This window comes from Pomacea canaliculata, linkage group LG1 (genome assembly GCF_003073045.1).
Source record: "Pomacea canaliculata isolate SZHN2017 linkage group LG1, ASM307304v1, whole genome shotgun sequence".
Lineage (NCBI taxonomy): Eukaryota > Metazoa > Mollusca > Gastropoda > Architaenioglossa > Ampullariidae > Pomacea > Pomacea canaliculata.
In genome coordinates this window covers 21451916-21466442 of record NC_037590.1, presented here as the reverse complement: position 1 = coordinate 21466442, position 14527 = coordinate 21451916, and the positions used below count along the sequence as shown (strand labels likewise).

At 34.8% G+C, this 14527-nt stretch overlaps 1 protein-coding gene across 7 annotated transcripts in view; it reads right to left on the bottom strand.

Moving 5' to 3' along the window:
- Nucleotides 1-14527, bottom strand: part of LOC112575144 (sun domain-containing protein 1-like) — a 34240-nt gene that overhangs the window by 3835 nt on the left and 15878 nt on the right. For 6 of the 7 annotated variants that reach the window (XM_025256807.1, XM_025256788.1, XM_025256797.1 and 3 more), the window contains 12 exons: nt 13205-13272; nt 12241-12326; nt 11129-11143; nt 10152-10343; nt 9951-10037; nt 8446-8489; nt 7787-7982; nt 3678-3866; nt 2187-2271; nt 913-1028; nt 568-735; nt 248-340 (listed from right to left, as the gene is read on the bottom strand). In XM_025256807.1, coding sequence (XP_025112592.1) covers nt 248-340; nt 568-735; nt 913-1028; nt 2187-2271; nt 3678-3866; nt 7787-7982; nt 8446-8489; nt 9951-10037; nt 10152-10343; nt 11129-11143; nt 12241-12326; nt 13205-13272 — 1339 coding nt within the window. The remainder of the gene's footprint in view (nt 1-247; nt 341-567; nt 736-912; nt 1029-2186; nt 2272-3677; nt 3867-7786; nt 7983-8445; nt 8490-9950; nt 10038-10151; nt 10344-11128; nt 11144-12240; nt 12327-13204; nt 13273-14527) is intronic. The other variant, XM_025256780.1, reaches the window with a different exon arrangement.

The window sequence follows — 14527 nt, the reverse complement described above, 5'->3', positions numbered from 1 at the left end:
GTTCATGTTTCATGTTATATATAAACTATATTTGTATTTAAGAAGATTCAAGGTGTTCCAAGAAAAGTTACGTTTAGAAGTATAAAATTCTTTTTGATAATTTAAAGGAGGAATGAGTGTGATAATGGCTTATTGCATATGTGAATTTTTCATCAAAGAAATTTCTACCAGAAGAATTAATCAGTGTATTTGTGTTTACATTTTGATTAAGAAGCATGACTCAGACATATGCATAAACAAATCCTACCTGCACTTCAAAGTGCTGAATAGGTTTACCCACTGTAGAATATGAGAAATTGCCTAGATTTATGCCTTTTGTAGCTGTTTCAGACTCCAGTCCCTGAAAACACCAAAAATTTACATCAAAACAAGGTAATAAAGACTTAAATCAACATTTATGTTCAAATGTTTTTTTCACTTCTTGTTCTAATTAAAATGACAGTGACAACTGGTTTTGTTTTGTGAATGTCTTATCAACTGGTCAGAGAGTATGACTGTGCATGTGTATGTGTACATGCATACATGTGCAAAACTGGAAAAAATAAAAACACATAGAGTCTGACTCACATAGACTTCGAAGTCTCGAGGGGCACTGTCAATCTTTCCTGTTGTAGACAAGGACTTTGGAATGTGCTCCAAAGAAAAGGCTGTCGGCCTGATTGGTACTGCAAGCTGTATTACCAAGTATCCACTCTCTCCTTTAAATGCCCAGCACTGCCCTGCATGCACATCTGGCTGTAATATTAAACATCAAACCAAACTGCTTTTACTAATTCATTTTCATAATAAAAAAAAAGACCGGAGCAGATAAATGCACTTCACATAAATTGAAAGGATACAATGCTAAATATATATACTAAGTTTGTAATGATATATTTAGACCAAAATATAAAATCCTAAAAAGCAGCTTGCCTGTATGACAGTGCGCGGTGAGTTGCTTGTATACCAAAGGGGAATACCGAAGATGCTGACAAGAGCAGTCTTTTTGTAATAGGTCTCTGAACAACGAGTGCTAATCACACTTCCCCCTGTAAAAGAACATGTTTTTGCACTTATTATAGTCTTAAGCTCGAAGTCACATAGGTCAAACTCTTTTTTTCCTGTATTTTTTTATGTGAAATTATGATGGTTTGTTGGTTACAAACACAAGAGGTGGCGTTATTAATAATAATATGTACATTTATATAGTGCTTTTCTCCAGCATTAGCTGGACTCAAGCGCTTTACAGTAATAAGAGTGCACTTGCATAATGCACTTCCCTATCAAAAAAGATGAGCTCGGTGCACTGCACAGGAAGATCAAGTCACAGTCTAACATACAATGCAGGTCGAGATCAGTGAAGAATATGATGTTTTAAAAAAAATAAATATATTCAACCAGTTAAAATAAAAGGGAGATCACCTCAATCAATGATGTAAATATAATCATTTATTGTTTAATCTTTTCATGAATGAAGACATCCAAGTGAAGAAGTTGAAGCAGGACTGAAGTATTATAATGTGTAAACAAGTGTTTACAAAAAAATGGATGCACAGCAGTTGTAAAAGTGAATGGTACAAATCACAGACCATGAAGGAAGTGACAGGATATGGAGACAGTCAATGAAAACTCCAATCTTATCTGACCAGTCAAAAAGAAAAAAGGCAGAAAGCTACAGACAATCCAGCACACAGAGAAAGGAAGATGTAGATCCACAAGCTGATGATAAAACCAGCACAAAAAAGACAGAACAAAAAAAAAACCCACTGTTAAAGGAAAAGCATGTTTGGCAAGGGTGAACCACTCATTTTCCAGTATCGTTCAACATTCACAATGTTATATTCGCAACAATGAATGTTTTAAAAAAAAAGGCTATTGGAAAAGTGCAAAACTGTTTTGTGAAACTGAAGCTTTCATGAACTACAACCATATTTGTGCTGTCTACAGTCAGCTATCAAAAATAAAGGGAGACCTCACTGTAGGCATATTCATAATTACAGAAAGCATAATGCTGAATGACAATGAACTAAGACACAAAGTAAGATGATTTAAGGTTTTTTTTTTAATACGATCATCACTCTTGAGTATCACTTCAAACTGCCTTTTGCCTTTCTGACATACTTTATTACACCTTATGACTTCATAATATCAAGTCTTAAATACAGTAAGAAGGCAGTTTTGTGTAAAAATTACAATAACATACTTACCACCTGATTCCAAGGCATAATCAGGCAGGCCTGTCCGATCAGAACTATACTTTAACAATGCATCTTCTACTATCAGTTTGACCGCCTGAAAATGACAATCCATCATTACTTTAGAAAAAAAAAAAAACTGTTAAGATAACTAAGAATGACCATGTCAAAACAAAAAAAAAATTTGTCCACTTTAAAACTTTTTTATTGGTTAAATTTTTATTAACTGCCAACTACAGTAAAACCTTCCCTATTAAGACCCCTTCTTGTTCCTATTCACTCCCAGTAGAGCATAGGGCTGCAGCTACACCACACCATCAGATCCGGTTCTGAGCGTCCCTTTCCAGTTGGGACCATGTTATGCCAGCTGCATCCATCTCTCTGAGGAACGATCTTCTCCGTGTCCTTGGTGAGCTGGCTTCCCGAGCGGTTTTCGCCAACATGTATCATAGGCCTTTCCAAAGAGGGATCATCCCGTCCAGTCTCGCATTGTGCTTGTTGCATTTGCGGTTTCTGTAGCATGGTTGTTTTACAGGGTGCGGCTGCTATCCACCCCACCCAACCCTCCTCCTTCATCCGGGCTTGGGACCAGCAGGTTACCCTGGGGGTTTCCAGGCAGAGACCCCTTCTAAGTTAAGATCAAAAATTTTTTTAATGACAAATAAGTATATTTTAAAAGAGACTATTTATTCATTGGGTCACAAATCCTTTTGACCCAAGCCATATCATTCTAGTCACATCTATCACCTGTCCAAGTTGAATCAACCCTGTATTGACCTTACTTATGACCAACTTATCTCTGATGACAGGAGTAGCTATAACAGAGCCATGCATTGTTTGAACAATTTCAGCTGCCGTCTTTCTAAACTAAAATGGCCACTTGGCAAACCACATACAGAGAACAAATCGTGAAATAGATCATAATATGGTTTTCTCTTGACTGGCCCCCATCCATTGTTCTCTTTACCAGTGCACATCAGTTGATTGTACTTCATTAATAATCTTTTGAAGAAGTTGCATTTATAAAAATAAAATTCTTGTGGCTGTTTGTGCTTTACTGTTTCAACCTTTTTCAGAAATCATGTTCAAAAATATAAATAGTGTATTTTTTAAAGAGTGTCTTTGTTCACCACAATGCTTGTGTACTGATTGCTCTTACCTGGAGAGTTTGTTTCCCTATAAATCTTCAGTCAAGCGCAACAGTATAAGCATGACAAGGTCAAAGCGTAAACGACAAATAAAAAGCAATATGATATGGTTTTTACTACTATATCTCAACATTTAAATATATGAACTTAATTTTAAAGGTGTTTGAAGTCATGATTCTGAGAATAAAAGCAGACTGGTTGATCTCTCTAAGACTCCTCTCAGATACAACCTGATTTTGACAGATTTAATAGAGAGGTTTTACTGCACTTACATTACAAATACTTTTACAAATACACAGATGAACTCTTGTAGTTCAACAAAAGCTTTGAAACAAATCAATTTATAAAAACTCACATCTTCACTTAGGGTTTTGGAACCAGGTGGCATCACAATATTTGTACGATGATTTTCCATGGATGAACTCAGTCTTTCTGTTATGTCTGCTGTCAGAAGACGTAGCTGACGATCAAACTCTTTACGGTTCACATAACGCTGGTTAAGCCATCCAGAAAATGAACCATCACCTTCCTTCTTTCCAAGCATCTGAAAACACAAAAATCACAAAAAATGCTTCAAGTTTAAAGGTGTGCAAGAATCCTAAACTTTTCTCATATCACTAGAGCGAGCTCAGAACCAAATAATATCTGCACTCAGTATGCCATTTCCTCAAATCTGAGTGAATAGACGCATATTTCACAAAGGATAACCTACTACCATTACCACCACAAAATACAACCTACAATTACCATCACAAAAAGAGTTGTGTGATCTAAAGAGTCTTTATTTATGTACCTTATTAGTTCCATCTCTCCCATTTATTGTTATCTTGATAATTTAAGCAAATCCATGTATACTCCTGATGTCAGTATTTTTAAAAACTCTTTCAGAGCATGGAAATATTCCAGAGCATGCAGTTTGAGAACTGAGATTTTGGAAATATACATATTTCATTACTTTGTTCATGTATGCTGTGGTATCATCTGTTTATTTCCAGTTTGTCTGTAGTCTTTCATGTACAATGCATTAAGGAAATTCACTTATAATTATCATTCTTTCCCATCTGATGGAGATCATCCCTTTGAACCTGGGGAGTACCACGCTACAATATGGCAAAGTATTTGAGCCAAACACATTTATAATGTCCAAAAGAAGATGTATGCAAATTGCTGTCGCAACACAAAATGATTTATTTCAGATGAGCAGGGACCCACACTGTTTAACCACCTACATCAAGGTTGTGGACTACTGTCTGAAGTCTGAGCTAGATGAAGTCTAAGTCTAGGTTGTAAGCACAGTAGCACCAACAACTGCAAGCGAGCGAAGGACAGTAGTAGTTAGGGTTAGTGCAGGGATGCCCAACCTACGGCCCGCGGGCCATATCTGGCCCGCGAAACTTCTGCCCACAGTGCAGGAAATCGCCATGTTAGTAATTAAAAAAAAAAAAAAACGAAAAAAAAAAACGAAAAAAGGGAAGAAGTATTTATCCCCACGTAAGGGCGTTTCCCAATCTTTTTTTCGATGGACGAACATTTCGATTCAGTGCTCCGACTTGGTGTCTCTACGATGAGGCCGGACATTCAGAAGTTGGTTTCAGGAAAACAACTTCAAATATCCCACTAATTACTACATAATTAATGGTAAGTACAACTTGTTTCTAATAAAAAATGGTATCTGCTCTATTTTTTTTTTCTTTTTTGTATTTTTGCGGTGAAATGGCCCGCGACACGGCTGTCCGAAATGGATATGGCCCACGACACGGCTGTCCGAAATGGATATGGCCCGCAGGCCGAAAAAGGTTGGGCATCACTGGGTTAGTGGATCGAAAACAGGAAGGACAGCATTAATCCTTCTGTTTCTATTAAATCTCTCTTTTTGTTGTTTCTTTCACTTTCACCCCTCCCCCAACAAACATACATTTTATATTTATGTCTTCTCTTTACACATCTTGCTGGTTAGCATTTGGCTCGTTGCTTAAGGGTGCCTGAAGAGGAATGTTTACAATTTTCTTTCTGCAGCTATCCATTTTATTATACAATTATCTAACAAAAGAATGTGTTCTATAATTATAAAATATATTTTATATATATTTATACATTTATTCTATAATTATATAGAAGTACATAGAGTTCTCTTACTGTACAATGCATTCTATATTTACAGAATGCTTCGTTTGAGGGACCTAGGTCTTGTCCATTAATTGGTTGATTGTGAGTGTCTTCTATTGGTCTGTACTTTTTGTTGTATGTTTTACCTCTGTTTCTGGACTGTCATCATTGTTTGCAGTTTTCACTTTTTAAGATTTTCCACTGCAAGTTTAACTTTTTCTGCATATTAGATTTCAGATCTATGGGTGTCAACCATGTTGATTGGCCTGATGATTAGAGTGTTTTGTCCCATCCTACATCAGGCTCTATGAATATTTAAAGACTTATGCTTACCTTCCTTGGTGCTAGGACTGTGCTCTACTCTCAACTGTGTTGCCCCTCGAAGTTCATTTAAAATGATACACTCAACAAACTTTTCATGACTAATCCTCTCCCCACCTCACTCGATTGCAAGACATTATTCCTTTTTATGCTGTGTTGTTGTACCTGTATATTTGTTGAAGATGTTTTGGTCTGTGTTTGTGCACAATGTTTATTTTGACTCTATATTTGTTATGTTTTACTTCACATTATTTCTGAACTGCTCATTTAGGCTACTTTAAAATGGCGAAATGTGCTATGAAACTGCTTTTTCTTCTACTTGTTATTAATGCATCTGGTAAAAAAAAAATCAACAAAGGTGTGAAGTTGTGTTTTCATCACATTTTTTGATACTTGTTTCCCAACTTTGCAAGCTTGCTATATTTTATTGAAAGTGAAGGTAGCAATAACATTTTGCACTATAGGTTGCTCTTAGTTCAGACAAACAAAATCAACAGCTCAGGATTATTAGTTAACCTTGAACACATGATCCAAAATAAGCCAAAATGAAAATATTTTGCCTATGTGATTTCACTTCAAAAGCATATTGGAGGGCTTTAAAAATAAAGAGTAATGCACTATTACAAAATAATAAAATCTACAGACAGTAGCAAATACTTTGTATTCCATTTTTTACAGGTATGCTAGTGTCCAAATTGTTCCTATCAATAGCCCCAAAGTTTGATAATTCTCTAATTTGTTAGGTGGAAAAACATAGAATTAACATACTGTTGTTAGAGACACATGTATCTCTTAATTTTCAATAGCTACAGCTACAGAATTCAGCAGGATTGTTCAGTAAACTATTTGTAAATCTATCATAAAATATTTACTCAAAATTTACACGAAGAGAAAACACGAAATTCAAAACAATATTCATGCATGCATTAACTTATTTACTCAATAAATATGAATTCTAAATTCTAAATAATAAATATAAATTCTAAATTCTAATTCAGGTATGAATTCTAAATCCCATTAATGAATAAAAAAATTTTAAATTATAGTTAGTTATAGAGTTATAAGAAATTTTAGTTCACATAATTTTTAAAAGCAGCATACAAGTCTTTTAACTTTAAGGTAAGCCCTTCGTCCAAAAAAATGATCACGTGTGCAAAATCATAAACTCAAAACAAATATTAATAGACTTATTTTTCACAGTTCTATAGATCATATAAGAACAGCCACATTTCTGGATTGTAGTAGATTGAAAAATATTAACCATCTATGCTTCAAATAACATATCATGGCTGGAATAATACAAACCATATAGTGAAACTTATAGCAGACAACGCATTTTAAAAAAAAAACAACTTTCGGTCTGACAACAAGTGAATACAGGCGGTCCTCGGGTTATGTCAGTCCCGAGTTATGATGTTTCGTGGTTACGATACATCTCCCATTGATTGTATAAAGCCTTGTTTCCACTTCAGTGGTTTTGCGTCTTAAACGTGGTAACGCGAACTTTGTGTTTATTTTTATTATTGTTTATTATTCCTATTACATTTCATTATTAAATGTATTTTATATGTGTTTTTTGATATTTACTGTTAGAATAGGATTTACATACAGCATGTATGACTTCCAACTTACAGCGAAATCGATTTACGACACGACGTAGGAACGGAACGTCGTAAGTCGAGGACCGCCTGTATATTCATTAAATAACGTATGACTTTTAAACAAATGTCAAACCTATTGCATATATGTTACATAAAGTAAACTTCTATCATCATATGTGATTACCAACTCATAATATTAGCTAAAAAAAAAAACCAAAAAGCAACAAAGCTTTTGTCTGATCTACCTGTGTTGCACGCTGCATGGTCAAGTTTTAAAGCTAATCCTAATAGTGGGTAGGTGGCAGATATAGAGAGATACTTTTATTTTCTTTCTAATATTTACAAGTTTGCAAGGGCTTAACATAACGTGCAGACTGCATATTAGTTCTTACAAAGTTAATGACACTTAAAGCAAAACATTGACACATTTACTTACCTCTGTGATCATACTGTTGACTTCAGCACGGATAGAATTAGTAAACATGGAGTCATTAATGCAACATTTGTGTTGATGATTAAGAATCCCTACATATTTCTTTTGAAGTTCTTCTGTCTGCGTCTGCACATCTTCAAGTGAAGTCTGCATTCCAACAAGCACCTTTTTCTGTTTCTCTCGTTCAGTGGCAAAATTCCTATATTTTATGATAAAACAAGACAATCCAGATAAATAAACTCGATTCCTTAAAACCTATGTATAGATTGTAGAGACACTTTCTGCATGTTTTTGGAATTGTCTGACTTTGTCCTCTTTTATAATTCACAAAAGAAAACAAAATAAGCCCATCTTACCCAAAATTTTTATATGTGAAGAAATATTTTCTAGCTTGGTGTAAATCATGTCTTTCTGGTCAGTAATTATTTATGTTTAAATACCATTTTGAAAATACCAAAATACCATTTTGAAAAATATATTCGACTGAAAAAATGCACATGGCCTAGGATACTCAGAAGAGATGACCAAAATGCTTCTGACTATCTCATGGTGAACTTTTTAAACACTGCTTTGACTCAATTACAAATAATAATGCAAATGCTAAATCACTTCTCTCCACCCCCAAATACTTATTTGAACAGACAGTTCACGGTAACACTCACTTTTCAAAGCTAGATCTTGCTTTTGTCCAATCATTTTCCAGACTCTGATTGGAATAAAAAATCAAAGGAATAATTGAATAATTCATGACTGCAGCTAAGGATAAAATTATTAAGCAGCTGTAAATAAATTACAGTAGTGTTCTACTTCAGAGGTAAGACAGCATTACTAGGTGACTTTTTAGTAGTGTTTTTTGACTGTTCTATTTCGTGTATACTGGCATGTATGTTCAGAGTTTTTATAGTACAGCATAACAAAGTAGGCTGCACCCTGACCAACAATAAAGAAACAACACAGTAGAGAATCCACAGCAGAGAGTTGAGAGCTGTGTCTGCTGTAGATTGAATGAAAAGTATGAAGAAGTGGTGTGGTGTGGTGTGCTTTGGTGTGGCATGTTCAGAATTTCAAGTCTGGAGAATGAGATGAGCAGTCTAGCCCTGGGCTTTATGCCACTTGTGAATTATGTATTGTGGACAGCCAGCAAGAAGAGAGTAACAATTTAGATAGGACAAGAACAATTGGAGTGTGGCACAGTTTACAGAATAGTGAAATAAAGTTTTGTGAATGTAACCATTGGTTGCCAAACAATACATTTTAATAAATTTAAGAACGTCATAATCAGACTTCATAGTACAAATATAATTCCTGTTAATTGTTACAGTAAACAATAATTCTGTTTCTACACTGTGCTATAACATTTCTTTGAAAACTTTTTTTAAATTAAATTTTCCACTTACTATTGAAACATCTTATCCGTGTCTTATTATTCTAGGTATATTTCCAGCCTAACTTTAAATAACTGCCTCAACAGCCTGAAAATGTTCTTAGCTCTCTTTTTGTTGGTTAGGGAGTTATAAGTTGGAAAATGGCAAAAGGTAAAACAAACAAAACTGAGAAAGAGGAGTAATCTTCCTTTGTAGAAAAGGGGGTAGTTTCCGAAAAAAATCAAGGCAATTTAAACTACAATTACCCACTTCAGTCAAATTTACATTTAAAAAAAGAAATTCAGCACTTTCTAATACTAGAATATATACCTTATTATTCAGATCTGCTGATGACACAGTAAAAAAAAAAAGAAAACCCAAGTCTCACTAAAATGTTAAAAAACTAAATAAGAAAATCTGCAGAAGTAGGTAGCTAAGCAATAATACTGATGTACTACTTTTCAAGATCTTTTCTGGCAATGTTTTGAGCTAAACAAAGTTAAATAAAGCTCAGAAAAGGCATTTCTCATTCAAAATTTATGAAAATCTAAAAATCATAATTTTTGTCAAAACATACTATGCTCCCCTCTCTCCCTGTCCCCTTAAAGTTTACTCATGTAACGTACTCATGACCTTTTAACTGTTTTATTTTAAATGAAACTTCCTTGACACAGCTCTGTATTTAGAATTTAAGACATTAGAAACAGTTCATGCTGTAATGAAATAGTCCCTATGTCTGCACACAGAGCATATTGATTGACCTTAAGATCAGACAAAAACTATAAAAAAGTTTATCAGTCTACCTTTGTTTTTCCAAGAAGAACTGCCAGTTGCTGTTCTATGGCTAAAAGGCGTGCTTTGTTGTCCTGTTGTTCCACTTTTAAATTATCCTGCAAACAAAGAAAACTTTTGACATGTCTGTAGCCATCCAGCTTGCAGACCTCTCTTTATATATATATGTCAAATGTCAAACATCACTAATCATAATGGAATACAAATCTTACCTGCTCCATGTTAACTTCATTTACTATATTGAGTAGGCTGATACGGACAGATTCCATTTCAGGTCTCAGCTTACTATGCACTAAGCTCTCCACTTCTTCACGTGTAAGCCATTGCCGATTTTGTGATAGTAGCTGTAGTACAATTTTGTGTACTTCGTCATGCAGGGTCAGCGGGTCACGGATGTAGCTTGCCTGTATGGTGTTTACAGAAGCACAATTATATGTACAATTATACCAATTGGACATCAGCTGCTTCAATTTCAAACATTACACTTACAGAAATAATTCTAAGATTATAAAAACTGGCACACAGAGATGCCCACAATTAAAAAAGGAGCTTTTCACAGAAAGTCAAACCATTTCATCAAATTCATTCACCTGTATACTTGATTATAGCATAATACCATGCAAAATACATTAATAATTTCAAAGAAATTGAAAATGTAGATGAAATTAATCAAATTCATTTTTGAAATCCAACATGTACAAAGTCTGAGAACATTTTAGTGACAAAATACATTTATTTACCAGTTATAAATACTTGGACCATATGGTTCACATGATGCATATTAAATTTAGATACACCCTTTCTCAGTCTGGTTTTAGATATTTGAAATAGCTTGCATGAATGAATAATTACAGATATATTTGCATTAGTGAGTCTATGTCATTATTTTTTGACATGCTAAGATTGTACAGATTGTTTAAGAACAGATGAATAGTGATAAACACGTAACAATGGATAAGGAACTGAAATGTGCACAATTAAAGATAATTATAAAAGATTAATGTATGTAAATTTAAGAAAGGCTGAAATATTAAAATGAGTTCTACATACACGAGGGAGGATATTAATAATGTACCATGCCTTAATAGAAAAATGTTCTGAGAATCAAAATCTGAGTAACTCCTTTGGAGATAAAATATTCAAAGATATACTGAAAGATTTAACTGTAAATGAGACTCCTGGTCCTGACCTGATACCACTGCAACTGATAAAAGAATTAAGTAAATAGCTATATGTTTCAATTTGATTTTTAATCCCTAGAAACGGGTATTCTGCCTGCACAGTTAAAGACTATAAAAGTGCTAGCATTATTTAAAAGAAAGGTTCAAAAACAGACTAAGTTAACTATAGGACTGTGAATCTGACATATGGCCTGTGTGAGGTGTTCGCAAGCATGACACCTACTTTAAATTTCCATAAAGAGGGATGGTTTATGCCTCTTCAGTAAAATGTTGAAGGAATATATTTAGTGGTTTTATCATGAATTGAAAAACACAGGAAGATACTGTCTTGCAGGTTATATGCTTACCTTAAATATTTGGACAAAAGTATAATTCTAAAGTTATATAAGGCTTTTGTTCATCTGATTCTGGAGTATGCAAATAGAATTTGGTGCCCATTTTTGAAAAGACAATAAGTATTATTAGAAAGGGTCCAAAGCAGACCAACGGGATTATTATTAAACGTAAAGATAAGACTTATATAAAAAAAATTAAATATTTAAAGCTTCACTTGCTTAACAGTAGAACTATGGGGTGATTTAATTCAGACATAAAATTATTAATGGCAATAATGATATTGATAATTATCACAAATTCTTCAGTGCACGACTGATGTCATACCAGAAATTCTGAGTGTAAGATTTTTTTTCTAACCATTGCCATAAAAGAAAATTTTTCTCTCTTAGAGTTGCATTATGGAATGCACTTCCTACTAACATTAAATCTGCACCAAACACCAGTAGCTTGAAGAATCTTCAGGACAGATTATTTTTATAAATATGAAGCACGAAATTCTTCTAACATTGCTCACTACAATGAAAAAAATGAAAAGAGGGGACATTTAACAGGCCACCAAACTAAAGGCCTAGGCTCAGAAGAACTGGTTCCTAAAGATACTACTACAAGTTCAAATGTGCACCAGCTACGATAATATTGTGGAGGGTCAAGATGAATCTTAAACTATGAAACCATCAACAGACTAGTCTTTGCATTTTTTATCTCTGCTTGCATCATTTAATAACTTTAATACACTTTTAAATAGAATAACTAGTTCTCTCTCTTCTTTCACAACCAATGTCACCTTAGAGAAAGGTTGAGTTTCGGATTCTCCAAGGAAAGTTGACATAAAAGATGGTTTTGAGGACATCAGGTGTGAACTATATTGAGCTGGAAGATACAAAAGAATAAAACTCCTTTATCTCTTGAATCAACCACAATAACTTATGACAAATTTTACCTGTGTTGGGTAATATTAGGAACCTTAAAAGTGCATTTCCCAGATAAACCAAACTTGCAATCCGAAAGCTGAAGTTATATATTTCAGAGTGCAGCTGCAGCTACAATAAAAGCAAATACCTGCTATTGTAGTGACAATAAATCAGAAAACAGCAATGATGAGGCATGTTTATACAGGGCATTTCTCCATTGTAGAGAAAACTTAATACAGAATACTATACAATACAGAAAGGCTCATAGCACACGTTCAGACTAAATATAGCAGCAAACCATTATAGACAGACATAGCAGCAGACAGAAATACAAGGCAAAAAAGAGCATGCCACACCCACATTGGATCAAAATAACAAGAAGTCCTAGCAAGGTGGAATCTACAGTTGTGTGTTGAGCTATTTGAAAGACACTAATCTCAGAAGACAAGTAGCACACACAACTGAAGATGAACAGTGCAAGTGTTAACTCATTCAATGAGGATGTATCGATGCAGCTGAGTTATAGCAATGCAGACGTTTCAACCTGTGGGTTCAGACTGTATAGGAAGGATTAATGAATGTCAAAATGGTAATAAAGACAACTAGACATAAGGCTGTCTGTGTCTGGCATGCACAGACTGCTGGTAGTGCTGTCATGTCAACAAATTAGCAGTGCAAAACAGTATACAAGAGATCAGAGGGTTTCACTCTGTGCTGTCCATACACATAAATCTAGAATGCATGATTTTATGATCTACAAAAAATGGCTGACATTAGCAAAATAAGATGCAGCTGACCAAACCCTAAAACAAAATGAACTGCATTAACTGCACTTACTTCCCATGAAGAACAATGGTAGGAACAGCAACAATGGTATGATCAAACACCAACCCTTTCTGAGCCTCCTTCAAACAAGTAAAATTAGTCATGTTACAAGTACATAGAAAGCAATGTATACAGACAGAAGATAGCGTTTACTTCCAAAGAACTTTAATATACTTTTAATATACAACAGACAAGATGTTAACATCCAAGTGCTTACGTTTAATAATAATAATAAATGCAAAGTTATCATGATAAAGACGAGCAGGGAATTGTGTGAAAAAGGACTAGCATGGTGGGAAAAGGTGTTAGGAGTAATGTTTGTGAAAGAGGTGTGTTTTCAGTGCATGTTTAAAGAATTCAATAGTGGCGTGGTCCCGTTTCCGAGCTCTAAGCACTAGATGTGCAGCAAAGTTCTGTACTTTCTGAGGTTTGTGAAGGTCTGCAGGACAGCCAGCAAGCAAGGAGTTACAGTAATTAAGCCTGAATAGAACAAATGCACAGACAAGAGTGTTGGTAGCTCGCTTAGACAGAATGTGATGGATAGCGCTGATCTTGCATAACTCGTAATAGGCAGACAGTTAGTTGTCACTTCTTTAGCAAGAATCATGTCTGAAGTGACAATGAACCCCAGATTTCTGATGAATGATGCAAAGATGATGTTTGTTTTGCCCACTTTGATGTGATTTGATAGACAAATGAATGAGATTTCTTCTTCTCGAACAAAGGAAGGCTTCCTTTTTATCATCATTGAGTTCCAGTTTGTTTGACACCATCCAGTCTTTGACTTCATTAAGTTTAAGTCTGTTTGTTACCATCTGGTCTTTGATGTCGTTAATACAGACTTCTATGGTGCTATTAGAAGAGTGAGACTCAGAGGTGGAGTGCTACAGTACAGTTGTGTGTCATCAGCATATGATTGATGAGAAATCTTGTGACCCTGGATGCAAGATGAGTGGTTTCATATACAGAATGAACAGAACTTGGCTGAGTACTGAGCCTTAAGGGACACCACAAGAAAGTGGAGCAGGGTGAGATGTTTGACCATCAACAAACACAATCTGTCTCCTACCAGTGAGATAGGAGTTGAGCCACACTAGTGCAGGTCCAGAAATCCCGTAAAGAGTGTGCAGTCTTCTTATTCTTATGTTTGTGTTTTTATCTTTAGTAAAGCGATCTGAGCCCGCCTCATAAATTGTGGGAAAAGGTGCCATACAAATGAACATAATATTATAGTCTATGAAGGAGCAGAGAGTGGTTGATGGTGATAAATGCAGTAGAGGTCCAGTAGAGTTAAGGCAGAAACATCACCACCATCAAGGGCAGATAATATGTCGG